Source organism: Geotrypetes seraphini, chromosome 4 (assembly GCF_902459505.1).
Source record: "Geotrypetes seraphini chromosome 4, aGeoSer1.1, whole genome shotgun sequence".
Classification (NCBI taxonomy): domain Eukaryota; kingdom Metazoa; phylum Chordata; class Amphibia; order Gymnophiona; family Dermophiidae; genus Geotrypetes; species Geotrypetes seraphini.
Genome location: NC_047087.1, coordinates 5,895,318 through 5,921,300, shown reverse-complemented (window position 1 = coordinate 5,921,300; position 25,983 = coordinate 5,895,318). Strand labels below are relative to the sequence as shown.

The 25,983-nt window shown below is 44.6% G+C and overlaps 1 protein-coding gene across 1 annotated transcript in view; it reads left to right on the top strand.

Annotated features, from left to right (window-relative positions):
• The window catches only part of SNTB2 (syntrophin beta 2), a 55,858-nt gene extending 36,555 nt beyond the window's left edge, over positions 1–19,303 (top strand). The window contains exons 6-7 of the mRNA XM_033940048.1: positions 922–1,118; positions 16,919–19,303. Coding sequence (XP_033795939.1) covers positions 922–1,118; positions 16,919–17,011 — 290 coding nt within the window. The 3' untranslated portion in view covers positions 17,012–19,303. The remainder of the gene's footprint in view (positions 1–921; positions 1,119–16,918) is intronic.
• Positions 19,304–25,983: the final 6,680 nt, after the last annotated feature.

The window sequence follows — 25,983 nt, the reverse complement described above, 5'->3', positions numbered from 1 at the left end:
AAGGGATGGAAGGGTATAGATAGAAAAATACTATACAGGTCCTGGACCTGATGGGCTACCACGTGGGCGGACTGCTGGGCATGATGGACCTCTGGTCTGACTCAGCAGAGGCAATGCATATGTTCTTATGTCTCGCGCTGGATTAGCATACAGAATTGGCGGCAGCAGCTTTTCTTCTACACCAAACGGGTAACCGTGTTGCAGGCAGGGTGGGGGAGGGGCACGCATGGGTTATCTTGGGCAGAGGTTCCCAAGATGTGGTGGTGCTGGAGTTGGGAGCTGGAGCGGTTGAGAAGGAGTGCTGTTAGACCTGGGGGAGAGTAAGTGCTGTTGACTGGATGTGTAGTGTGGTGTGCTGCTGGATATTTGGAGGGAATAAGAGTATGGGGTGATGCTGGACCTGGGGAGGGGATATGAGTGAAGGGGGGTATTGGACCTGGGGTGGGGATATGAGTATGGGGTGCTTCTCATGGGTGTTTTGGCCTTCATGTTCTCCCTCAGTGGCTTTTTTACTTTCTCATTGAGTTTAATTTTCCCTTCCAGTTAACAACTCTAAGGTAATTCCCCATCTGAACAAAGATTTTTTGTTTTTTGAGGATATAGAACCTTCACTTTTTGAATGAACCCTCTTCTCACCTATCTTAATATTGATGGGAAAGTTAGGATATATTGCACTAAATAAAAATATAGATATAATAAGTATCTGAGTCCTTATGGAAGGAAGATAACTAATGGGACACTGTCATACCAAGGTGCAAATTATATCATATTGATGGGGTTGAAATGATGTGTATAAAAAATTCTAAAGGAATCTTAGAAATTCATATGTGTAAAGTGGATAAGGATAATGCTAAGAATTTGACCTGGCAAGAATGTACAGACAGATGCAGAAATGTTAGCAGAATGTTTCTTGTATCTTAGGCTGTTCTTTGAAAGGCCAGGAGGTAAAGTTGATAATTCACTATGAAAAAGGCTTCACTGTGTGCCAGGAGAGCAACAGAGCTCAGTCTGAGTCGGGAGCTTTGCTTTATCAGTACCCCTTTGAGAAGCTGAAAATGTCGGCGGATGATGGGATTAGGAATCTCTACCTGGACTTTGGGGGTCCTGAAGGCGAACTGGTGAGTTAGAACCAAACTGAGAAACTTTTTTGCTTCCTCTTTACACTAGGATTCCTGGTTTATCTGTAACAGCATTAGAGGAATGGTTTCTCTCACAGGATGCTGGGAAAGCCTATGGTATACTCATGACATAGCTGCTTGGCTCAGCAAATCGGCTGTAAACTGTTTTTTCTTGTTGTTTTTTGTAAATTATAAGTAAAATCGTTATTAAGCCACTCATCAGTATGACAATAATAAACATCTCTGCCTGGTTTTGGGAATACCATTATCCTAGCCACCCCAAGGCTTGGCAGCAGGCAGCATTTTTCTATACATTGATTAAACAAGTTTACTAATGAGAGAGAGAGTTCACTATGGAGTAATTTATAGAATTCTGCTCTTTATCCTTTAGGCCACATGTGTCAAACACAAGACCTGCGGGCTGAATCTGGCCCACCTGTCCTTTTTATGTGGCCCGCAGCAACGTTCCCGATTTTGCCCTTCTGAGCCCAGCATGTCCTCCGTGCCGGTCCCACGCCGCCACACTGGAAAGTCCACCGGCCTCGGCAGCGAATCGGCACTGCTGTTCATGGCTCCCCCTCCTGCCCTCAGTCCGCTGCAGTCCACCCAAGCGGAAAAAGGAAGTTGTGCATCATTGGAGACAGACTGCAGCAGGCAAAAAGAAGAAGGAGGAGCCACGCACAGCATGCCCGAATCGCTGAGGCCGGCAGATTCCCCAGCCCGGCAGCGACATTGGACTGGCGCCGGAGGGAAAGGCACGACGGGCTGTGAAGAGAGCGAAATGAAGGGAGAGATTGGACCTGGGGTAGTGTGGAGAAAGAGAGAAAAAGATACTTGCAGGAAGAACCGTTGGGAAGAGAAAGGGAGAAATGGTGGACCTGGGAGGAGGGAGGCAGGCAAACAGACAGGGGGAGAGATGGGATGGGGGGCAGTTGGGAAGAGAAAAGGAGATAAGTTGAATCTGGAGATGGAAGGGGATGGATAAATGTTAGGCCTGGGGGTGGAAGGGAGGGGGAGAGAGATACAGCATATCTTTTTTTTTTTAATTTTTTTTTTCCCCCCTTCCATCTCATTGTTCAGCATCAAGGGGGGAGGGAAGAAGAACAACAGAAAAGAGACGGAGCAAAATGTTGGACCAAGAGGAGAGATAGAAGGAAATAGGAGGCTGGGAAAGGAGTGAGATGGGAAATGGGAGAGCTACAGAATAAGAGAAGATGGAAAATTGATAAGTAGCTGAAAATTTGAGAAGGATGAGAGAGAGGACGAGATTTGAGTGGACAGAGGCTGAAAAGAAAAATGGAGAAAAGTTGAAAGGGAAAAATCGATATGTTGGAGACAGGGACTGGAGCAAGAGAGAAGAGGAGAAAAAAATGGACAGCAGACACTGGAAAGAGAATTAGAAGATGAACAAAATCAGAAAGAGAAACTGGGACCAAAAGCAAAATGACCAGACAAGAAAAGGTAGAAAAAATAGTTTTATTTTCTATTTTGTGATTACAATGTGTCAGATTTGAAATGTGTTTCCTGCCAGAGCTGGTGTTAGACAGCAAGCGTGAACTAGGACCTAAAAGAGAGGAAAAGTCTTTTAATTTATTTTGTATCCCTCCTTCTTTGCTGGTGCGTAGCGTGGGTTTTAGCACTGGCGATTGATCCGACGCTCACAGAAGTCCTGTGAGCATTAGAGCCGCCACCGACGCTGGGGCCCACACTGCACGTCAGCAAAGGAGGGCAAGTATCTGAATAAAAAAAATCCGGCCCACGATCGGCCCCTTATGTGATTTGAGTTTGACACCCTTGCTTTAGGCGCTCTGAGATATTGCCCATTTCACTTCCTTTACAGTGAATGGAGCATTGAATTTTAGTAGATCTATCGCGGATATTGTCCAGATACATAAACCTTCCAAGCCAAAGCCTGGTGGTGCCTCATAACTTCTTGTAGTATTCCTGGAACACATTACAAATCTTTTTGTCATCTGTAGTGTCTTGGTCATTTTCCTGTTTCAGGCATAGGACTGGTTTCCAACCTTCTGACGCTGAAACTAGCCAGGATAACAGTTGACCTCCTTTATTCCCATATCTATAATACTGTATGGACTTCTGTGCCCTCTGATAGAGCAAGGTATTAAAATCCTTCTGCACCAAAGCTCAAATGAGTTAATCTTCTTTCTGTCTTGATTCTGTAGTGTCCAGATTTTGCATCCGTAATTGACCACTGAGAAAATGTGTGTTGACAAGTCTGATCTTCATTTGGTGTGTTATTTCCTTGCCTTTGAACACTTTGTCGAGAGCCTTCACTGAAGAGCAACCATGTGCTATTCTGCGGAGTATTTGCTTGTTTATAAATTAGCCCAGGAGATTGAAATCCTTTACAACTTCTATTCTATCATGAGAACATAAAAATAGCCTTACTGGGGCAGACCAATGGTTCATCCAGCCCAGTATTCCATCTTCACAGAGGCCAATCCAAATCACAAGTACCTGGCAAAAACACAAATAGTAGCAGCAGTCCATGCTACCGATCCAGGGCTTCCTCCTGGTCTGTCTCAATAGCAGACTATGAATTTTTCCTCCAGGGACTTGTCCCAACCTTTTTTAAAACCAGCTATACTATACACTCTTACCACATCTTCTGGCAACATGTTCCAGAGCTTAACTATTCTCTGAGTGAAAAAAAATTCATCCTTTTACTTTTAAAAGTATTTCTCTGTAACTTCATCGACTGTCCCCTAATCTTTGTAATTTTTGACGGAGTGAAAAATCAATCCACTTGTCCCCGTTCTACTCCACTCAGGATTTTGTAAACATCAATCCTATCTCCCCTCGGCTGTCTCTTTTCCAAGCTGAAGAGCCTTAACCATTTTAGTCTTTCCTCATTCGAGAGGAGTTCCATCCCATTTATCATCTTGGTTGCCCTTCTTTGACCTTTTCTAGTGCCGCTATATCTTTTTTTGAGATGAGTTTGCTTTCAGTTCTTGTCTCCTTAAGGGGCTTGATGCACTAAGAAGATCAGTAAGACCGTGTGGGTCTGCACTGATATGATTTTTTGGCCGATTCAGAAAGAGCTGTTGCTGCACTAAGATGTTTGCATGCAAATTATTCACACGGATGTTTCTCATTATTCCCAACTCTGCCGTCCAATTGACTGCAGTGAGAGCAAATCTCACACATGCGCAGAGCCGGCAGGGGAAGCCCCAAAAGTAGGCTTCTGCCACTCAGCAGTTCAGGCAGGAAATCTTTTTTTTCCTTTATTTTTTTAATGGGCAAAGATGCTATGCGTGTTACATACGCACACTGTCCAATCAAAAAAAAAGAAAAAAGCGCCCCTCCCCTGCCTATAATGACCCTCCCCAATGAACGTGGTACCGGGAAAACACCCCCCCGCGCTAGCAAAAAAATGGCAGGAGGGATACCATTCACCCCCCATGCCAATGAAAACGGCAGGAGGAATGCCTACTTCCTCCTACCATGCCAAACCCCCCCTCCCAAAAAAAAATTGGCAGGAGGGATGCCCACTTCCTCCTGCAAGTGCGACTCCCCCTCACCCCCCCAAACAGCATCAATACTCCCCCCGCGCCATGTGCATCCCCCTAAAGCCCTGATTGGTTCAGTTAAGCGTTTTTTGCTGCTGGTGATGCCAAGCCTAGGATGTTCTATTTGATCAGAAAAGAAAACTACAAAACATTACTTCTTTGATACAAAATCCAGAGCTGGAAGAATGGAGAAAAGTCATAGAAGACCTAAAACCACTAAACCTGAAGAATGTCACTGAAGGAGAAATTTTCCACTCCCTTGAAACTGGCTTTCAAATAACCTCTCGATCTAAAGCAGAAACCAGTGACAAGCAAAATTCTAACAGAAACCCAGAACAGAATGGCACAAGTCCGATACAGTGTGGGACATAAACTTGACATAAGGAGATCTTACTTATGATCCTCCTCTAAAGAACCATATATTGGGCTCCTTTTTACAAAAGCGTGGTAGTGGCTGCTGCTGTAGTAATCGCTCCGATGCCCATAGGGATTTAATGAAAATAGCACTCTAGTGACAGTGTCCTAAATAAGCCACTGTAGACTCGACTTCCAGGCATGAATAGCAGGATAAGGTGAGGACAGATTCAAAACCAACTTAAAGACCTTCCTCTTTAAAGAACTCAATAAGAAGGAAGAGTTTAAACAATTTCAAGAGACCTGGGAGCCATTAGCAAAATATTGTAATGTCTAATATTGTTTTCACTTATAAATATGCTCATCCGGGTGGGGGGAGGTTGGGGGGTCTGATAGGATAATAAATTTGGATATATTAGAATGAGAGTTAATATATAAATTTTATATGTTGAACATTGTGATTGTTTAGGGGGGGGGGAATTCTGAAATAGCTATTAATAGAGTATTAAGTTGCAAAGCCTGGATAAGGACCAAGATGGCGGACGGATTGTTTGGTTGAGAGTTTCGCTGCAGAGTTATCGTGCACTGTTGTCCTTTTTCTGCACACTAACCTGTCCTAATGCCGAAGCGGAGGGGCTGTAGCGCTGTTGGAGCCTCGCGACGTTCTGCCTCGGCCGGCCTCGCCAGCATTGATTAACTTTTGCGCCAAAAGCAGGATGTCACAGTGGCGTCAGCACGCCCGCAGGAGATGCGCTGGGGCAAAACGGAAGCGTTCTCCATGGGCCTAGAGACTACCTTGAGCCCCGATGCCAGAGTGCCTCCTCCTCCTCCTCAGATCACAAGCTCCCCGCGGTTGGAGGAACCACCGGAAGGCGGTGAGGGACTCCTCTCAGAGGCTGTTGGGACCAAGGAGGGGAGCATGGAGTCGGATCCCCTGTTTTTACAGGGCAACCTATTGGGACCCGAGGATTTGTCATCACCTTGCTCTGCTCGAGAGCAGGAGAGCCACAGCCAGGAGGGTATATTGGTTGGTGAGAGTTTTATTTTTAAAGAACCTCTTATTACATTAAAGAAACCCCAAGAGGTAACTCTTGAGGCAATTTGGGATCTCGTGGCGGATCTAGCTAAATCCATTAAGCCCCAATTGACTCAGTTGGAGAGTAAGGTTCATATCCAAGAAAATGAAATTAAGAATATAAAAGTTGACTTGCAAGATTTAAAAAATTCAAGTAAACTAAACCTTAAGTTTATATACTGCATCCTCTCCACGGAAGTGGAGCTCAGCACGGTTTACAAGAACTTAAAATATAAGAAGAGAAAGGAAAGGTTTACATGAGCTTATATATAGAATGGAAGAGTAAGGGGGAAAATAGAATTACATGTTAGAGAAGAGCCAAGTTTTCAGTTGCTTGTGGAATAGTTGGAGAGAGCCCAGTTTCCACAATGGGATAGTAAGGTCTTTCCAGAGACCTGTGATTTTGAAGAGAAGAGATTTTCCCAGTTTACCTGCATAGAGAATACCGCATAGAGAGGGGAAGGATAGTTTATATCTTTGGACGGGTCTGGTGGAGTCAGGACTCGAGGAGGATTAGGGGAGGAAGGATGCTGTGAATTATCTTAAAAGCCAGACAGGAGCATTTGAAATGGATTCTGGAAATCACTGGGAGCCAGTGAAGATTGGACAGGAGTGGGGAGACATGGTCAGATTTGCGTTTTGCAAAGATCAACTTGGCTGCAGTATTCTGGATAAGCTGGAGTCTTTGAAGACTTTTTTTTGTTAGGCATAAGTAAATGGCATTGCAGTAGTCAAGTTTGGAGAAGATGATAGATTGGACGAGGACAGCAAAATGTTTTTGGCGAAAGAAGGATCTTACTTTCCTCAGCATGTGGAGGCTGAAAAAGCATGATTTTGCCAAGGAGTTGAGGTGGTTGTTGAGGGAGAGAGAACAATCAATAGTGATGCCAAGGACCTTACTTGAGAACTCAAGGTGCAGAGCAGCGCCTGTGGGTAGTGCGAAGATGGTGGGCAGGTGTTTTAACTTTGGGCTGAGCCAGAGTAATTTTGTTTTTGATTCATTTAGTTTCATCTGTACCAAGAGGGACCAGGAGTGGAGTCTCATTATGCAAGATGTAATGTTCTCGTGGAGGTTGGTGAGGTTCTGGTCTGTTTCAAGGAGGACAAGGATGTCATCGGCGTATGTGTAGATTGTTTCAAGGGGGGAAAGTTGGAGGAGCTTCAGAGAGGACATGTAGATGTTAAAGAGAATAGGGGAATAGGGGTGATCCCTGAGGGACACTGCAAGATGGTGTCCAAGGTACGGACATGGTGCCATTTGTGTTGACAGTGTAGGAGCGAGAGCAAAGGAAGTTTGAGAACCACTTTAGGACGGTGGAGTCAATTCCTATCTCGAAAAGTTGATAAAGTAGTATGTCGTGGTGGACGACATCGAAAGCTGCAGAGAGATCAAATTGTAAAAGAACAGCGAATTTGTTACGAGAATGTAGTTGTTGAACCTTTGAAATTAGGGAAACTAGGAGGGACTCAGTACTGAAGCTGGGTCTGAAGCCTTGTTGGTAGGGGTGGAGAATGGAGAATCTTTCTAGGTAAGAAGAGAGCTGGGTAGCGACTATGGCCTCTAGCAGTTTAGTTAGGAGAGGGATATTTGCTATGGGGCAGTAGTTCGATGGTAAGGAAGGATCGAGATTGGCTTTTTTCAGAAGAGGGGATAAGGCAATGATTTAAAAAATTCAACATTGGTTTCTTCCCAGGAAATGAAATTGACTAAACAAGTCACTGAAACACTGGTGAGAGAGATAACATTAATTTAAGGAGAAAATTGGAGTCTCTAGAAAACTTTTCCCGTAACAACAATCTTAGGCTAATTAATTTTCCCAGGGTTGCGGCAGTGACTCCTAGAGACATGTTGAAATGTTACTTGAAGGAAGTCTTAGAAATTACCGAGGAACTATTACCGCAATTCACCCAAGTGTATTACCTACCTATTAAAAGGGAAGAAAAATTGGAGGAAAATGTTCAACAAACGTTAAACATCTCTACGGTTTTGGAACTTTCAGATAGGGAAATAACAATGCCAGCAATTCTTCTTACAGTTGTCTTAGCACCCAATAAGAACTGGTTATTGAGACTCTTCTTTAAAAACAAACAAAAAGAATTTCTTGGGTATAGGATACAAATGTTTCCAGATCTGTCACGAGAGACACAAAAATGTCGACGTGAATTTTTGTTGTTAAAACCAGGTGTTATAGTTCTAGGGGCGACCTTTTTTCTTCGTCACCCATGTAAATGTGTGATATTGCATCAAATGAAAAAATATGTATTCTTTGAACCTAGCCAACTTACAACCTTCTTGTCAATGGCTTGCCTGAAAAAAGGAGGAGAGATATGAGTACTCTTTGAATGTTTGACCTTCTAGCTCAGCCTATACAATCGTTAATCTTATAGATTCCTAATTTCTAATCTCTTATTATAATTTTTGCCTATTCTACATCTTGGTTTAAGAGGACTTGAGTTAAAGTTAAGCTATATATATATGTGTATGTATATGTATGTATATCTATATATATAATGGTATTATGTTAGCAGATAATAATCTGTTTTGTTTTGTTTTCTATTGTATTTTATTTTCTGCTTAACTTTACCTTTCTGTACAAGTTTATACTTGATATGTTAATTGAAAAATGATAAAAAAAAAAAAATAGAGTATTAAGTATGGTACTAAAGAAAATGTTGTATTTTATTGTTAGGTTATACTTATTGTAAGTTTTGAAAATAATAAAGAATTGAGAAAAAAAAAAAGATGGCAAAGCATATCCCCCTCTCCTTTTTTTTGTCTTTCTTTCCAATCATAAATTGTATTTCTCCCCTAATCCTCTTGTATCCTATACGTCAGGGGTGCCCAACACGTCGATCGCGATCGACAGGTCGCTCGCTCAGGCAACCCCAGTCGATCGCAGAGCGGGTTCCCTTCTTCTCTTCTCTTTTTTCCTCTCCTGACTGGCCCGCTCCTGAATTCTGCTGCTGCCTCTACTGCTCAACATAAAAAAAAAACAAAAACGGCTTGGAGAATTTATGCTCCGTGGGCTAACGTGTGCTTGTACCGGCTTCCCTTCTCTTCCCTTTGAAACCGGAAGTTATGTCCGGGGGGGGGGGGGGAGAGAGAAGGGAAGCCGGCACGCACATGTTAGAGCCCCATTCGCGGGCTAAAGCGGGAGACAGGTCAGTGAAGCTTGCGATTTGCTCTTCTTGTTGCCAGGTCCTGCCTACTTTCTGTTTCCTCAAAGGCAGGACCCAGCAGCATTTCTCCCAATAGGTCGATCTTGGGCCGATCAGCCTTCCTCTCCCCGACATCAATTCTGCTGTCGGAGAGGAAGTTCTGGCCAGCGGAACTTCCTCTCCGACGGCAAAATTGACGTCGGGGAGAGGAATGCTGGTGGGCCCGAAGCAAGGAGAGCTTGGCCGGCGGCGGGCGGCTTTGGGGGCCTGTTATCCGATGGCAGCGGCAGTGGCTTGGGGGAGGGCAGGGAGGGAGAAAGAGGGCAGGCAGGGAGACAGAAGGAAAGAAGAGAAACAGAAAAAAAGAAAGGGGGCATGAAGAGAGAAAGAAAGAGAGGGCAGGGAGAGAAGAAGAAAATGTTGGGGGGGGGAATGAGGTCAGGAGGAGAGGAAGTATACAGGCTAAAAGAAGGGAAGAAAGAATGGATGCACAGTCAGAAGAAGAAAGTGCAACCAGAGACTCATAAAATCACCAGACAAGGTAGGAAAAATGATTTTATTTTAAATTTAGTGATCAAAATGTGTCTGAATTTATATCTGCTCTCTATATTTTACATTATCCCAGGACAAGCAGGCAGCATATTCTTGACTGATGGGGTGACGGCACCGACGGAGCCCCGGTACGGACAATTTTAGAGTGATTGCACTCTAAGAACTTTAGAAAGTTCTAGCTCGGCCGCACCGCGCACGCGCGAGTGCCTTCCCGCCCGACAGAGGCGCGCGGTCCCTCAGTTTCTTAGTTTCCGCGGAGCTAAGAAGACGCGTTTTTCAACGGCTGTTGAAACTTTTTTCTATTGCCTTCCCGCTCGCGTAAACTTTTGAGTATTTGTATTATTTCTTTTCTTTCTTTTATTGGTAAAAAAAAAAAAAAAAAATTTTCTTCAATTTTTCTTTCATTTGATCTTTCCCCGGCGGGGCCTTCTGCCACCATCGAAGCCTCGGCCTTCGATTTGGCTGAAGCCGTTTTTACGTTCATGCCCCCTCAGCCAGGGTTTAAAAAGTGCCAGCGGTGTGCTCGGCCCATATCTCTCACGGACCCACACAACTGGTGTTTACAGTGTTTGGATCCTGAGCATCAGGCCTCTACTTGCACCCGCTGTGCCACTCTCAAAAAACGGACTTTAAAAAATCGCCAGATCCAGCAGCGATTATTGTTCGGTGCCGAGATGTCCGACCCCGTGCCATCGACTCCAGCTTCGGCACCGATTCAGTCGGCACCCTCTTCTTCGACGCCGCGTGATTCCGCGCCGACGTCTCACCAGTCAGGTAAGCCGGCTAAGAATCCTTCCCCGCTGGAACGTCCTCCGGTCTCGAGTGCAGTGAGTCCAATCCTGCCGACTGTGAGACGCCAGCGGAAGCGCTCCGCCCCTATAGAGGTGAGTCCCTCGACATCGGGCTCCTCATCTCCGGGGCGTCGAGCGGCACCGCAGGTACCGCAGAAGAAAAAGGCGGTACCGGTGCCATCCCTTGATGACCGTATCACGGCCATCCTTCAGGAACAGCTTAAGGACCAGTTAAAACAGCTCCTCCCTGCTATCCTGACTCCGAACCTTCCGGTGCCGGTCCGCACCGAGCTTCCGGTACCGATTGTGGAACAGCCTGTGTTACCTGCTTCCACTATTTCGGTACCGCTTCAATCATCGGTATCGATGCCAGTTCTTGCACCGGAGCCGAGAGCTCACCATCAATCGGTACAAACTTCGGCACCGGTGCGGCCGATAACATCGCCTGACTCGATATCGATGAGGTCGGGTAAGTCGGTGCGCAAAACCCGGCACCTACAATCATCGACACCGGAGTCTCAGGACCATGCTTCCCATGTCAGGGATCCTGATCTGTGGGGGGACTCAGAGGAACCCTTTCTTTCTGAAGGCGAATGTTCCTCGGAGGAGGAGGACTCCACTGTCCCTGACCCATCCTCCAAGCATGTCACTTCCTCTTTCTCTTGCTTTTTGAAAGAGATGTGTGACTCCTTGTCCATTCCTTTGGAGGCTGAATCCAAAAAGTCTAAAGCTTTTTTGGATGCTCTTGATTTTGATCAGCCTCCAAAGGAATATTTGAAACTCCCTCTTCATGACATCTTGAGGGAGACTTTCTATAAGAATTTAGAGACTCCTTTAACTGTCCCAGGGGCCCCACGTAAGCTGGATTCTCTATATAAGGTAATTCCCATTCCTGGGTTCGACAAACCTCAACTGCCACACGAATCCTTATTTGTCGAATCCACCCTTAAAAAATCTTCTGGAGCCAGTGTATATGCATCAGTACCTCCTGGCAGAGAAGGTAGAGCCATGGATAAATTTGGTAAGAGGCTCTATCAAAATGCTATGTTAGCAAATAGAGCTAGCAATTATGCTTTTCATTTTTCTTTTTATTTGAAGCATCTTCTTACCTCCATGGCTTCCTTTGAAAAGTACCTTCCTTCACGCAAGCATCATTCTTTTCATACCTGCTTGTCGTCTCTTTTTCAATTACGTAAGTTCATGGTTCGATCCATATATGACACCTTTGAACTTACGTCCAGAGCGACAGCAATGTCGGTGGCTATGCGTCGCCTGGCCTGGCTTCGGGTATCCGAGCTTGATGTTAATCATCAGGATCGGTTAGCCAACGCCCCTTGCCTAGGGGATGAGCTCTTTGGGGAATCCATGGACTCAACCACACAAAAGCTTTCTGCTCATGAGACACGCTGGGATACCCTGCTTAAAAATAAAAAGAAGCCTCCTCCGCCAAAACCATATAGGCAGCAGTCGGCCTATCAACGACGCTTCGCAGCTCGGCCATTACTTACCAATGCTCAGCAACCCAGGCGTCAGAGGCAGCAACAACGTCAGCCTCCCAGACAGCAGGCACAGCAGCAACCTGTGAAACCACCTCCTCAGCAGAAGTCACAGCCCTTTTGACTTCATTCTCCACAGTATAGCCAGTATTCCGATTCCTGCTCTCCTGCCTCAACCTATAGGAGGTCGACTTTCTCTGTTCCTCAGCCGGTGGGAAGTTATCACTTCGGACCAATGGGTCCTCAACATCATCCACCACGGCTACTCTCTCAACTTTCAGACTCTTCCGCCCCAAAGCCTGCCAAAAGAGTCTGCTTTGAACAGTCCTCAATCTTCCCTCCTCATTCAGGAAGTTCAATCCCTCCTTCTTCTAAACGCTATAGAGGAAGTTCCTCTAGATCAAAAGGGGCAGGGATTCTACTCCCGTTATTTTCTTGTCCCCAAAAAAACAGGAGATCTCAGACCTATTCTAGATCTTCGCGATCTCAACAAACATCTGGTAAAGGAGAAGTTCAAGATGCTTTCCTTAGCTATTCTATATCCTCTTCTCAACCAAGACGACTGGCTATGCTCCCTCGATCTCAAAGAAGCATACACTCACATACCGATCCATGTAACCTCAAGACAGTATCTCCGTTTCATGATCAATCATTGTCATTACCAATACAAGGTGCTGCCCTTCGGCCTTGCCTCCTCTCCAAGGGTCTTCACCAAGTGTCTCATTGTGGTAGCGGCATTTCTACGCTCTCACCACCTCCAGGTCTTTCCTTATCTGGACGACTGGTTAATCAAGGCCACATCCGCTCAAGCAATTCTACTGGCCACCAACCAAACCATCTTGTTTCTGCGAATTCTGGGGTTCGAGATCAATCTACCCAAATCTCATCTCATCCCCACTCAGAGACTTCAATTCATTGGAGCGATCCTGGACACACTCCTCATGAGAGCTTTCCTACCATCCAATCGTCTTCAGACCCTTCAGTCTCTATGTCAGCAGGTGCTTTCACTACCTTCCATCTCAGCCAGGCAAATGATGGTACTCTTGGGGCACATGGCATCTACAGTTCATGTCACGCCCCTCGCACGTCTTCACCTGCGCACTCCTCAATGGACCCTTGCTACTCAGTGGTCCCAAGCGACGGATCCTTGCTCACGACACATATCTGTGACATCATCTCTTCGTCAGTCTCTTCAATGGTGGTTGGTATCCTCAAATCTATCCAGAGGTCTTCTATTCCATCAACCTCCTCATCAACTAGTCATCACCACCGACGCCTCTCTTTATGCATGGGGAGCCCACTTGAACGAGTTCCAGACTCAGGGTCTTTGGACGGCCCAGGAAAAGAAGCATCAAATCAATTTCCTGGAACTCAGAGCGATGTTTTATGCTCTCAAGGCCTTCCAACATCTTCTCTTTCCTCAGGTTCTTCTGTTGTGCACAGACAATCAGGTTGCGATGTACTACATCAACAAACAGGGTGGGACGGGCTCTCGCCTTTTATGCCAAGAGGCCCAAAAGATCTGGAATTGGGCCATAGATCACCATCTCTTCCTGAAAGCTATCTACATTCAGGGAAAACAGAATTCTTTAGCGGACAAACTCAGCAGAATTCTCCAGCCTCACGAGTGGACACTCGATCCTATAACTCTGCAGTCTATCTTCACTCAATGGGGCACTCCTCAGATAGACCTCTTTGCAGCTCCTCACAATCACCAGCTGCCCCTCTTCTGCTCCAGACTTTACTCTCCTCACCGTCTGGCAGCGGATGCTTTTCTCCTAGACTGGTCGAATCTGTTCCTGTACGCCTTCCCTCCTCTGCCTCTAATGTTGAGAACATTATTCAAACTCAAGAGGGAACGAGCCACAATGATTCTGATTGCTCCGAGGTGGCCCAGGCAACATTGGTTCTCCCTTCTACTTCAACTCAGTTCCAGGGAACCTTTTCTTCTTCCTCTGTTTCCTTCTCTGCTTACGCAACAGCAGGAAACCCTTCTACATCCCAACCTCCAGTCTCTGCACCTGACAGCTTGGTATCTCTCGGGCTGACATCTCATGATACTCTTTTATCTCAGCCTGTTCGTTCCATTCTGAATGCCTCCAGGAAACCAACCACTCTGCAATGTTACCATCAGAAGTGGACGAGATTTTCCTCCTGGTGTCTTCTTCATCATCTGGATCCAACTTCTCTGGCAGTGGAGACATTGTTGGATTATTTGCTCTCTTTGTCTGACTCTGGCCTTAAGTCCTCTTCCATCAGAGTCCACCTCAGTGCCATTGCAGCTTTTCATGAGCCAGTCCATGGAAAACTTCTCTCAGCTCATCCCCTGGTATCCAGGTTCATGCGAGGGCTTTTCAATGTGAAACCACCTCTTAAAGCCCCTCCTGTTATCTGGGATCTCAATGTGGTTCTTTCCGCCTTAATGAAGCCTCCATTTGAACCTTTGGCTACATCTCCTTTCAAGTTTCTCACTTGGAAAGTGCTTTTCCTTATTGCTCTTACCTCTGCCAGGAGGGTCAGTGAGCTTCATGCACTTGTCGCAGATCCACCTTTTACGGTTTTTCACCATGACAAGGTGGTTTTGCGTACACATCCAAAGTTTCTCCCTAAGGTTGTCTCTGAATTCCATCTCAACCAATCCATTGTTCTCCCTGTTTTCTTTCCAAAACCTCATTCTCATTCTGGAGAACAAGCTTTACATACTTTGGATTGTAAAAGGGCTCTGGCTTACTATCTAGAGCGTACGAAACCCCACAGATCAGTTCCCCAACTTTTTCTGTCCTTTGATCCAAATAAATTGGGACGTCCCGTTTCTAAACGTACGTTGTCTAATTGGCTGGCAGCGTGCATTTCATTCTGTTATGCTCAGACCGGACTGACACTAGAAGGTTCTGTCACGGCCCATAGAGTCAGAGCAATGGCAGCTTCTGTAGCTTTCCTCCGTTCCACTCCTATTGAGGAAATCTGCAAGGCTGCTACTTGGTCCTCAGTTCACACTTTTACATCTCATTATTGTCTGGATGCTTTCTCCAGACGGGATGGTCACTTCGGCCAATCTGTTTTGCAAAATTTGTTTTCCTAATGGCCAACCTTCCCTCCATCCCTCTTTTTGTTAGCTTGGAGGTCACCCATCAGTCAAGAATATGCTGCCTGCTTGTCCTGGGATAAAGCACAGTTACTTACCGTAACAGGTGTTATCCAGGGACAGCAAGCAGATATTCTTGCGTCCCACCCACCTCCCCGGGTTGGCTTCTTAGCTGGCTTATACTAACTGAGGGACCGCGCGCCTCTGTCGGGCGGGAAGGCACTCGCGCGTGCGCGGTGCGGCCGAGCTAGAACTTTCTAAAGTTCTTAGAGTGCAATCACTCTAAAATTGTCCGTACCGGGGCTCCGTCGGTGCCGTCACCCCATCAGTCAAGAATATCTGCCTGCTGTCCCTGGATAACACCTGTTACGGTAAGTAACTGTGCTATATGGTCCCCTTTTACTAAACTGCAATAGAGGTTTTTAGCGCAGGGAGCCTATGAGCGTCGAGAGCAGCGCTGGGCATTCAGCGCAGCTCTATTGTGATTTAGTAAAAAGGGAGGGGGTGGGTATTTGTCTATTTTTGTATGGTTGTTACTGAGGTGACAGTGCATAGAGTCATCTGCCTTGACCTCTTTGAAAAAAACCCAGAATAGGAATAATAATTAACATTTTCTATGCATACAGTGTGCGTTGTGTTTTTTTTACATTTTATTGTTGGTAGATCATTTTGACTTGGTCATTTTAAAAGTAGCTCGCAAGCCCAAAAAGTGTGGGCACCCCTGCTATACGTCATCTAAGTCTTATTGGAAAAATTTAAGCAAAGACAAAAAAGGGTAGGCCAGAAAAAAACTTCATATACTTGTAAAACATGACAAAAATGATTAATCAAGATCTCATGGTTGTAAAACAGTCATTACTTTTGATACCTCAACCACAAGCTCAAGCTGAGCGTTGATGGCAGCTTTGATCTCAGTTCGAGGCCTGCTACCATCACAAATATTTTAACACTTAATTTATAGCTTATTTGAAAAATAGTCGGCTTCTTTTTATTCTCTAAGGTATGTTTCTTTATTTTTATTACTGTAGTCCATGATGCCACAAATGTTCCAAATGCAATCACAGAGTAATGGTAGGGCACGCCCATATACGACATTTGTAAGTGCCTTCCGCAGTTCTACATTTAGGACATTGCTTATCTGTAGGATACCCCATTTTCTTTGTTCTAGATATGTGGATTTATAGTTGAGGTACGTAGAAATTTATAATGAAGCTCACGGAGTTGGGCACTTTCTGCTAATCCCACAAACGCACTCTTTAAGCTGCTTTGCAGCTAGTCCACTTCTTGGCGCTAACTGGTCATTTTCAGTGGAGTTAGGGGCCGCTGAAAATGTCTGGATCGTTGTAAAGAAGCGATTTAACTGGTTGGCGGAGTGGCTAGCTTTTTGAGAACACTGTTGGCCTTCTTACTTTCCTGATTTACTGTATTCATGTTGCCATGGTTTTGTATCTTGTTATATTAAACAGTATATCAAATTAATGAATCAGATCAAATCTTGATGCCTTCAAGGCACATAAGGCTCTACTAAAGTTGTGAGGTAAGAAGGCTTCTTTTGGTAGGAAACGTGTGCTAAAACGAAACCTATAAGAGATGGGAAGCCATTACTGATTCCTTCCACCTAGCTGCCTGATCTCTTATTTGCATTTTGTCTTGAATAGATGTAAGCTCTATGGCGTAAGGACTGTTTCTTATATCTATGGGCCATGGAGCACTATTTTGTAGGGCAGGTCTCACATTGCTTCTCTGTTCTTTTCACAGACCCTGGACCTTCACTCCTGTCCCAAGCCCATTGTTTTTCTCTTACACACCTTCTTATCAGCCAAAGTGACTCGCATGGGCCTGCTGGTGTAAGCACAGCATATCGAACAGCTACGGGAAGACAAAGCACAGATGTTGAGCACCACCATCTGCACTGCACTGTGCAGAACTCACAACCGATCCAGATTTAACATCTAAGTATCGTCTTTTCTGGAAACTGAAGATCCTCAGACTGTCTGATTCTCTCCTCCCAATGCTCTATGCATGGAAGAAAAGGTCCAGACCTGAGAAGGCTGAGGGAACTTTTTAAGCCATGATTGTTTACCAAATGTGCCTTTCTATTTCAACAGGGTGGACGTCAGAGGAGGGAGTAAAGTGCCTGTGCCAGTAAGTGAGGGCTTTACTCACCTCCCACGCAAAATCTTAGATGAGCCATGCGGTTTCAAGGTTTCCACTTTTTATTTGGTGGTGCAAAGCCCTGAGCCTCTTGCACTTTACAAATGTCACCTGTCAGCCTTACCACAGCACTTAGTCATTTGATGTTCAGAAGAGCAGGAGCATTTTCCCCTTCAGACAACATGATACAGAAAATCCGCTTATAGTGGGGCAAATTAAGGCTCCTCTGTTAATGCAGCACGTCGGTGGCAGGTTCCAGGTCTGAAGCAAGTACAATGTAGTCGGCGTGCACAGCTTCACTAATGGGTCTGTTATAGTTTGTTCACATCTCTATTGACTGAGGTTTAAGATATTTAGTCACTGTCATTAGCCCCAGCAGTTCTTGATGTCTGATGCACATTTCTCATTTTTTGGATCCAGTCTCTGCTTTGAGTTGGTGGAGTTGAAGTTTCTTCTTTAAAGTTTGTGTCTCAAATACCATACAAGCAGACTCAACCCACAGGCACTTGGCCTGGCAGCAACTTTCAGAGTACAGTGCTGTATGGGATCTTTCAGCCTGTGCTAACAGGCCCTGTGACAGCCCTGCCCTTTCCTTTTGTAGATAACCCACGGAAGGCCTTATCACTCTGCTACATTCTGACAATTTCAACTAAACCTGGGCATCATGTGGTAATCAGTATTGCCTAGGTGGACATTGGAAACATTTCCTCCCTAGTGCCAGCTTTCATCACCATTTGTCTATTGCCAGGCATCCACAATCTCTCTTCTTGTTTCTGATTCTACCAGTCCACATTGAGCCAGTTGAAATCACCAAACAGCACCTCCCCTTTCACTCCAAGTTTTGGGATCTCTTCTGTCATCTCCTTGTTCAGCTTCTCCATTTGTGTCAGAGGTTATAGATAATCCCTGCATTTCGGCCATTTTCACACACAGTGCCATCCTCCACCTCTTTGGCCCTTTTGCATCCCATTTATGAGTATAGCAACAAGCATCAGGGCTTGCAAATCTTCAACCTTTTTCCTTGTATGATCTTTAATGCTCATTGCTTTCCATGTGTGAAGTGACTTGTTAAGATGGTTTTCCTTATTGATATTACCTTCCCTGCTGCTGCCATGTTCTTTGTTGGGCTTGACTTCCTGAATCCCCTCTATTTTAAATGCCTAGAAACCTGCTGTCTGAATTTCTTCCCAAGAATCCTTTTTTGGTCATAGAAAGCTGTTGCCCATCACTGCAGTACATCTTTTATTCTTTCATATATTGCCTTGTCCTCCTATGTATCTAAAACTTTCTTCTTTACACCAGGCTTCAAGCCATGTATCAAACTCCTCTGTTTTATGTAGTCTTTTCTCTTTCCATACGTAGAAATAACTTCAGAAAAAACTCCAGTCTGAATCAGACACTTGAGTCCCTCCCCAAGTTTCTGGAATACTGTCTGTGCTCCGAACTTGCTTTTGTTGGCCAGTCATTTGTCCCCAGGTGGATTACAATATCAGTATTAAAATCCTTACTCTCCTTTTTGACCACATTCAGTATTTGGTTGGTACTTCTAGTACTCGTAGCAGAAGATCTGGAAGGCATTTTACGTGGTTGAGACCCTTGAACTGCATTCCTAAGAGTCTCCTAGCATTAAGATGTCCTTTGGACTGCGTTCCATTCTTTGTCTCGGTACTTCTTTTCTGAGCATCATAATGCTCCAGTGCAGCAAAAGTTGGGACTTTGATCCTCTGTGACAGTGCTTGGTGGTATATTGGTTGGCAACGGCATAGTCCTGGATGCTCCTTTAATTGCATCCTGTTCCTTTTCAAGTCCTGTTCCTTTTCAAGCCTTAGGATTCAGGCTCAGCAACTATTGCATTGAATGAAAGTTTTGTCGATACTTTCGTGGAGACGCCAGGAAGTACTTCTTCACGGAGAGAGTGATCGAGCATTGGAACAAGCTTCCAGTGCAGGTGGTCGAGGCACGCAGCATCCTAGACTTCAAGAACAAATGGGATACCCATGTGGGATCCCTACGAGGTCATGCCAAGGGATAGGGTCACTAGGACTTGAATGAGCGGGTCAGTAGAGTGACAGTATAATTACAATTATACTTAAGGGGTCAGAAGACTTAAGAGGGTGGGTAAATAGTGTGGGCAGACTTGATGGGCTATATGGCCTTTATCTGCCATCATCTTTCTATGTTTCTATGTTTCTAATTAACAAGTATGAAAAGATGGATAGTGTTGAGGGATATCAAGAAGCAGGATCACCCAATAGAGGGTTTATTGAGGAGAAGTTGGGATAAGAATAGCTAGATTTTTTTGAGGGATATATACAGTGTATGTGTGTGTGTAGGGAAGGACTGGATTATAAGTACAACAGTAAAAATGTGCTCACAGGCTATCCTGTACCCTAAGCAAATCCTGTTCCAAATAGTGAAAAGCTAAACCAGTCCTGAGCAACAGAGAGCAGAAATGTTTAAATCTTAAGTTTTTCTCAAAAACATCCAGCTATTCTTACCCCAACACCCAGGACAAATCAGACTTACAAATGTCTTAACTAAAATTGCAGCTTGCTTTATCCTATGCCATCCCTTCAATCAGGACAAAAACCAAGGCCTGAAAGCAAAATGATCTCCAAAACAGCAAGAGAAGGCCAAGTTGCAAAGTAGAAGGGTTTTAAGGAGAACTGGGCTTGCTTTCCATTGCAATACAAAATATGTACTAGAATATACTATGAAAAGCACTTTCCCTTTGGAGAAGTGAGCAGTAAACACAAAAGGTGGGGGTTGAGTCTAGGATTTCCCTGGACATGTCCTCCGGATGGCTTTTCAAAACCCAGCACATAATCGCATTGGGAAGGGGCATATGTGGATGCAACGCGGTGACGTCATGCGCACGGTCCACGCATGCATAGATGCTGGCTGGAGGGCAGGAAAGAGGCGGAACTGGGGGCGTGGCCATGGGTCCAGATTTTTCCGAAGGTGGGCTGAAATCCAATGTCCTCCTTTCCTCCAAAATTTAATCTTTAAGGAAAAAGTGGAGAAACCCACCTTTTTATTTTGGCACTTAATTTTTAATTCTCTAGCAGTAACAGTTCCAGTGTGGGAACAAAAGCCTTTGAAGTAAACGTGTAGCTCTTCACCTTGTTCTTTGTTTCTATGAGTTTCCTGGTTGTCCTTGAGGCCCTGAGCCACCCACTCACCTTTGCAATTGGGAGCTAAGAGTGATGCCATGATCTAGCAGTTACTGGTGCATGCACGCACACTGCTAGGAGAGGGCATTGCTTCTGCCTCTTCAATCCAGTAGGGAGGCTGGTGAGTTTTTGCCTCCTTTCCTTTGCCTGATGCATAACAGTAAACTCTGGCATGGAACTGGTGGGTTTTTTTCCTGTCTCAACATATGTCTTAATGCCTTGGTAATTTGCATGCTATTAATTTAATGTAAAACTTTTTTTTTTTTTTTTTTGCAGCAGTATGCATATTACCATGCTCAAACTACATGTACTGTACTAATGCTGCCCCAAGGTGTGAATTTAGAGCAGATGCTCCTCAGATCTGTTCATGTTTTTCTCTTTTTTTAAGAAGAAAAAGTACAATGTACTGGTTTTCTTTGTTTAACTCATTCGTTACCAAAAATGCTGAAGTTCAGCAGCCAGGAGCTGCCTCCTTCAGTAGCACTGAGGTCCTAATGCTTGGGCTATGTTCAAAGCAATAATTATCCTTGGGCTAATCTGCTGAAGAAACTACACTTCCAGAGTTCTATTTTTCTACTTGGAAAGCTCAGTAGATGCTGGGATGATGCAGGCACACTCTCCGCTGACGTCTCCCATGGAATCCAGAGTGCCGGTGCGCATCTTTAGCAAAGTAAGCATGTGAGGGATTTCCCACGCACAGTGCAGCTTCTTTTGTGTGTTTGCACTGCAAATCAGTTGTGGACCTCCTCTTTCCTAACACTTTCTAATGTTCCACATTTAAAAAAACAAAACAAAAACCAATCCCCCAGCAGAAGACATTAACTGGCTTCCACAAACCAAAACTGCCTTAGCCAGCAAGCCCAGCTCTCTCAGAAACTGGAGGCCTGTTTGACTGCCACTGCCCATGGCTCCACCACAGTACTGAAATCTCCCTTTCCAAGGCATTGATGGGGGCAGTCAATCCTTGAGCCAGTGTGTCCTCCTGGATGCAGTTGGTCATGACAGTTCTTGGATCATTGGTCCACTCCCACTCCACCTGCATAAGCGCTTAAAAGAGGCACACATCATGGCTGACCTGACTCTGCCCTCTCACACAGCATCCATGCAGGTCCCAGGGGCACCAGGAAAGGTGAGGGCCACAAATCAGCCTAGGTGTCTCCGCAATCCCTCCCCACTTACTGAGACCCTACCTCCAAAGATTAACCTTTCAATCTCCGTTTATTTAAAACATTTACAGCACAAAATATGCAAGTTATAATATATATACACATACATTAATAGACAAACAACCTAACTCATCAACACACTCAAATCAAAAAATAAAACCTTTATAATAACAATCTACATACCAGACATCATCAATAAAAAATAACAACCACAGCTTCCTCCCTTCATAAATTGCCAAAAGCTTCCTGGATAAAGGTAAACTTTCAAAGACTTAAGAAAAGAAAGAAACAAAGGAATCTGACAAATATCATCAGGAAGTGTATTCCACAACCGTGATCCATGCCTTGCCTATCTGCATCTTTCAAAACCCTGCTGCTCCTGCCCTGTCCCAGACACAACTACTCACCCCATGGGACCTTTTTTACATGGCAACTCTTCATCGTTCCTGTACATGCTACACCACTTCTCACCATCAGGATTCTCCTCCCAGGTCAGGATACAGCCATCTACTCTCTCACCAACACTCTGCGGGTCTAGCCATCTACTTACTACCCCACCTCCATCCCCGGGGACACTCCTATGGCCCACCAAGAACAACCTGAAGAGGATTGTTCCTATACCTGTCTTTAGCTTAAAACCTCCAGACTCCTAGAGCTAAGACCACTGTGGAACCAGTAAACAAAAAGGTTGTCCTTGCCAGGAGTGAGCAAGACATCCAATTTTAGGCACAAGAGCCCTGCCTGCCTGCCTTCCTCCTCTGGTACCTATTAAATCTTTCAGTGCTAGGCTGGCAGTGAGCAGCGAATCATACTGGTTTCTCACACCAGCCCTGAGCCTCCTTCCCTCTAATGCAACGTCCTGGTCCCATGTCCCGCTCTGGTTTCTCTGCCTTCTGCCCATATTGTAGGACAGTTAGGTCCTTCTGGGCCTTCCACTGACTCTTATCACTCAGCAGAATGGACAATTTCTCCACCCCAAACTTTGTAGTCTCTCCCTCACATGGGAATTGAATGGTGCCTTATTGACCATTTCCCAGTCTCTCAGAAAGTGAAACCTTTTCTCTTGGCAGTAGGGTGGTCCAGAAAACCTAAAGTTTGAAAAACTGTGCAAATCAGAAGTTTCCCCCATAAATTTGATTGTGTTTGATCAGAATATAATTTAAAAGCCCATCCTGGGGTTGCTCAAAGCCACTGATTACATTAAGCTCTGTTTTATTTAAGAAATTCATGTCCTAGCCAGATTTTTCCCCTCCTCGATCAAAGCTACCTCACCTCCCCCCATTTCTTTCTATCCTCTCAATAGGAACCCTAGATTCTCTGCCTGCTACTATGTCCGCCGCACATTTGTACCCAGCTTCCCGCTAGTGCCCGATGTTTTTCAATGTAATATGAAAATAAGTTAATTCTGTTCAATAACCTATGTACATTTTTCTCCTAACTATTTAGCTCCTTCTACTTCACTGACCACTTAATGTACTTATTTCAATTTTTACTTTGTAATTCGCTGCTTGTACAGCTTATCTTCATTGTGAACCGCCTAGAAGTTGCAAGATTATGGCGGTATAGAAAAATAAAGTTGTTGTTATTATTTTTCTTAAAATTTGCTGCTATTTTTCTTAATGGAGTAAATTTCTTGGTGTGATAGTTATAACTTTTATGTTTTCACACTCAGCAATGATATATTGATAAAAAGACATTTTATGGAAAAAATCTAGCAGTAATGGGGAGAGTGTGGTGCAGTGGTTAGAGCAGGGGTGTCCAATGTCGGTCCTCGAGGGCCGCAGTCCAGTCGGATTTTCAGGATTTCCCCAATGAATATACATGAGGTCTATTTGCATGCACTGCTTTCATTGTATGCTAATAGATCTCATGCATATTCATTGGGGAAATCCTGAAAACCCGACTGGATTGCGGCCCTCGAGGACCGACATTGGACACCCCTGAGGTTATGAGTTCAAATCCCTCGCTGCTCCTTGTGACCCTGGGCAAGTCACTTAATTCCCACTAGATAGTTTGAGCCCACCAGTACCTGAATGTAAAATGAAACTTCAAATATCTGCACTTTTATTGTGGAAAAGTACAGAAATTTCACCTACTTCATACTGAGGCCTTGCTGCAAAGAGTTGAACAGCATCGTAGGCTTTATCCTGGCACGTCATTGGTAGATGGCTACACCAAAGTGCACTCGATATTAGCAAAGTAGGTTAAATTTCTGTTCTTTTCCACAATAAAGTGTAGATATTGAAGGTTCACTTACTAAAATACTTATATTTTTCCATAAAATGTCTTTTTATCAATGTACCATTGCTGAGTATGAAAGCATAAAAGTTATAGCTATAATAATACCCCAAAATTTGCTCAATTAAGCAAAAATAGTAAAGTTTTATGAATCAAAGACTTTGAGTGACCCCAGGATGGGGTTTAAAACATTTTTTAAAATTATTTTCTGATCAAGCACAATCAGATTCAATTTGCACAGTTTTTCCAACTTTAGGGTTTTCTGGACAACCATACTTGACAGTCGGGAAACCCAGCACAAGGAAATCTTACCAGTCCAAAAGTATATTTTGTGCCCATTAATAAAATGCAATTAGCAAAACTCTCTTTGCCCTGTTTCCCTGTTATCCTAACTCCTTCACTTCACTGACTGCAGTCTTGAGACTATTTAGCTTAGACTCTTCTTTTTCCACCATTGCTGCATATCAAGGCCTGTCGCCATACAACCTTTGGTAATGATAACCTGCTTCATGAAAGCACTAAGCAATCTTTCATACACTCTCCTCCAAGGGCTCTGCCACCATCCTGGGACCTCAGCCTTGTTCTGGACATGATGAAAGAAATCTTCAAGCTATGGACCTTACCTAGCTGAACGATTTTCTGAACACATCCAAGGTTTCTCCTCAAAGTTGTCTCTGACTTCCACTATCTTCCTTCCTTCCTATTCTACCTCAAATCTGTCCACAAATCCTCCCAACTCTTCGTAATGTTTAACCTAATTCCAGGTTTCCACCCTCCAAAGAAACTTTGTCTACCAGTTGGAATGAAGAAATTTAGTTTGTACCTGATGATAATTTTTCTTTCCATTAGTCCCAACAGAGCAAGCCAGAGACTTGTAAATTGTGCCCATCTACCAGCAGGTAGAAATAGAAAGAATGCCAGAACTCTGCTGCTCCAGCCCCTTAAATGAGAGGACGCCAGAAAACAGTGCTCCCTGTTGGAACCCTTGAGAAAGCCTGTTTAGGCGAAACGGGTCCTGTCGGGCTTACAATTGTTGGGGCAAGCAGTTTATACTGCAATACAATTTTATAACCCCAGCTGCCAATATCGAGATGCCAAAGGAGGAGTCCATCTCCCCCCCCCCCCCGAGTCATAAGACTCAACCGATGATGCCTTGAAAAAGTGTGAACCAAGGACCAAGTCGCAGACCTACAAATCTCATCAATCAAAATAGCCTGCAATTATGCAAATGACATAGACTGTGCCCTGGTGGAATGGGCTTTCACAGACAGGCGGAGTCCTTTTAATAATCCTATACATGGAAGAAATAGCTTCCTTAAGCCACTGTGCAGTTGTAGCCTTTTGACATCTGTTCTCCTTTCCTATGACCTGTAAACAAGACAAATGGATGATCTGAGCACAGAAACTCATTGGTGACCTCACCTCACATCCAAATATTGCAAGACCTGAGTAATCCTCTCTGCAGAAAAATGGCAGGGAAATCAGCTAATTAAAATAAAAAAAACCTAAACAGTCTTGGACAAAAAGGATTGCAATGTCCTGATTGTAACCCTTGCCTCAGTGAAATGGATTCTGATATGACAGTGCCTGCAACTCCCAACACTCTTCTCCTGGCCAAAGTAACAGCCACCAGAAACACCGTCTTCAACTTAAGATCTTTCAGGGTAATGCGATCCAAAGGTCAATAGCACCCTCAGCAAGACCTGGAGCATGATATTTTAAGGTTGCAAGAATGACAAATGGACCTCCTAGGGGCCTCAGATGCTGTACCCTCTTCAAAAAGTAGACCATGTCCAGACTGCAGGTGAAGTCCTGTACATGTGCCTCCGAAGCATGCTAGGGCCACCACTTGGACCATCAAAGAACTGCAGGCCAAACTTTTTTCCCAAACTTTCTTGCAAAAACGAAGGGATGTGGAACATAGAGGCCACAGTTGGCGAAACTGGCCTACTAGAGCACCATGACTCAGAATCTCCACACCCTAACCTAAGACGTTGAAGTAATCCCTGGCCTGCAGAAGGGTAGTGATGAACTCTTCTAGATATCCCTTCTTCCTCAATTTTGTCCTTTCAAGAGCAAGGCCATAAGACCA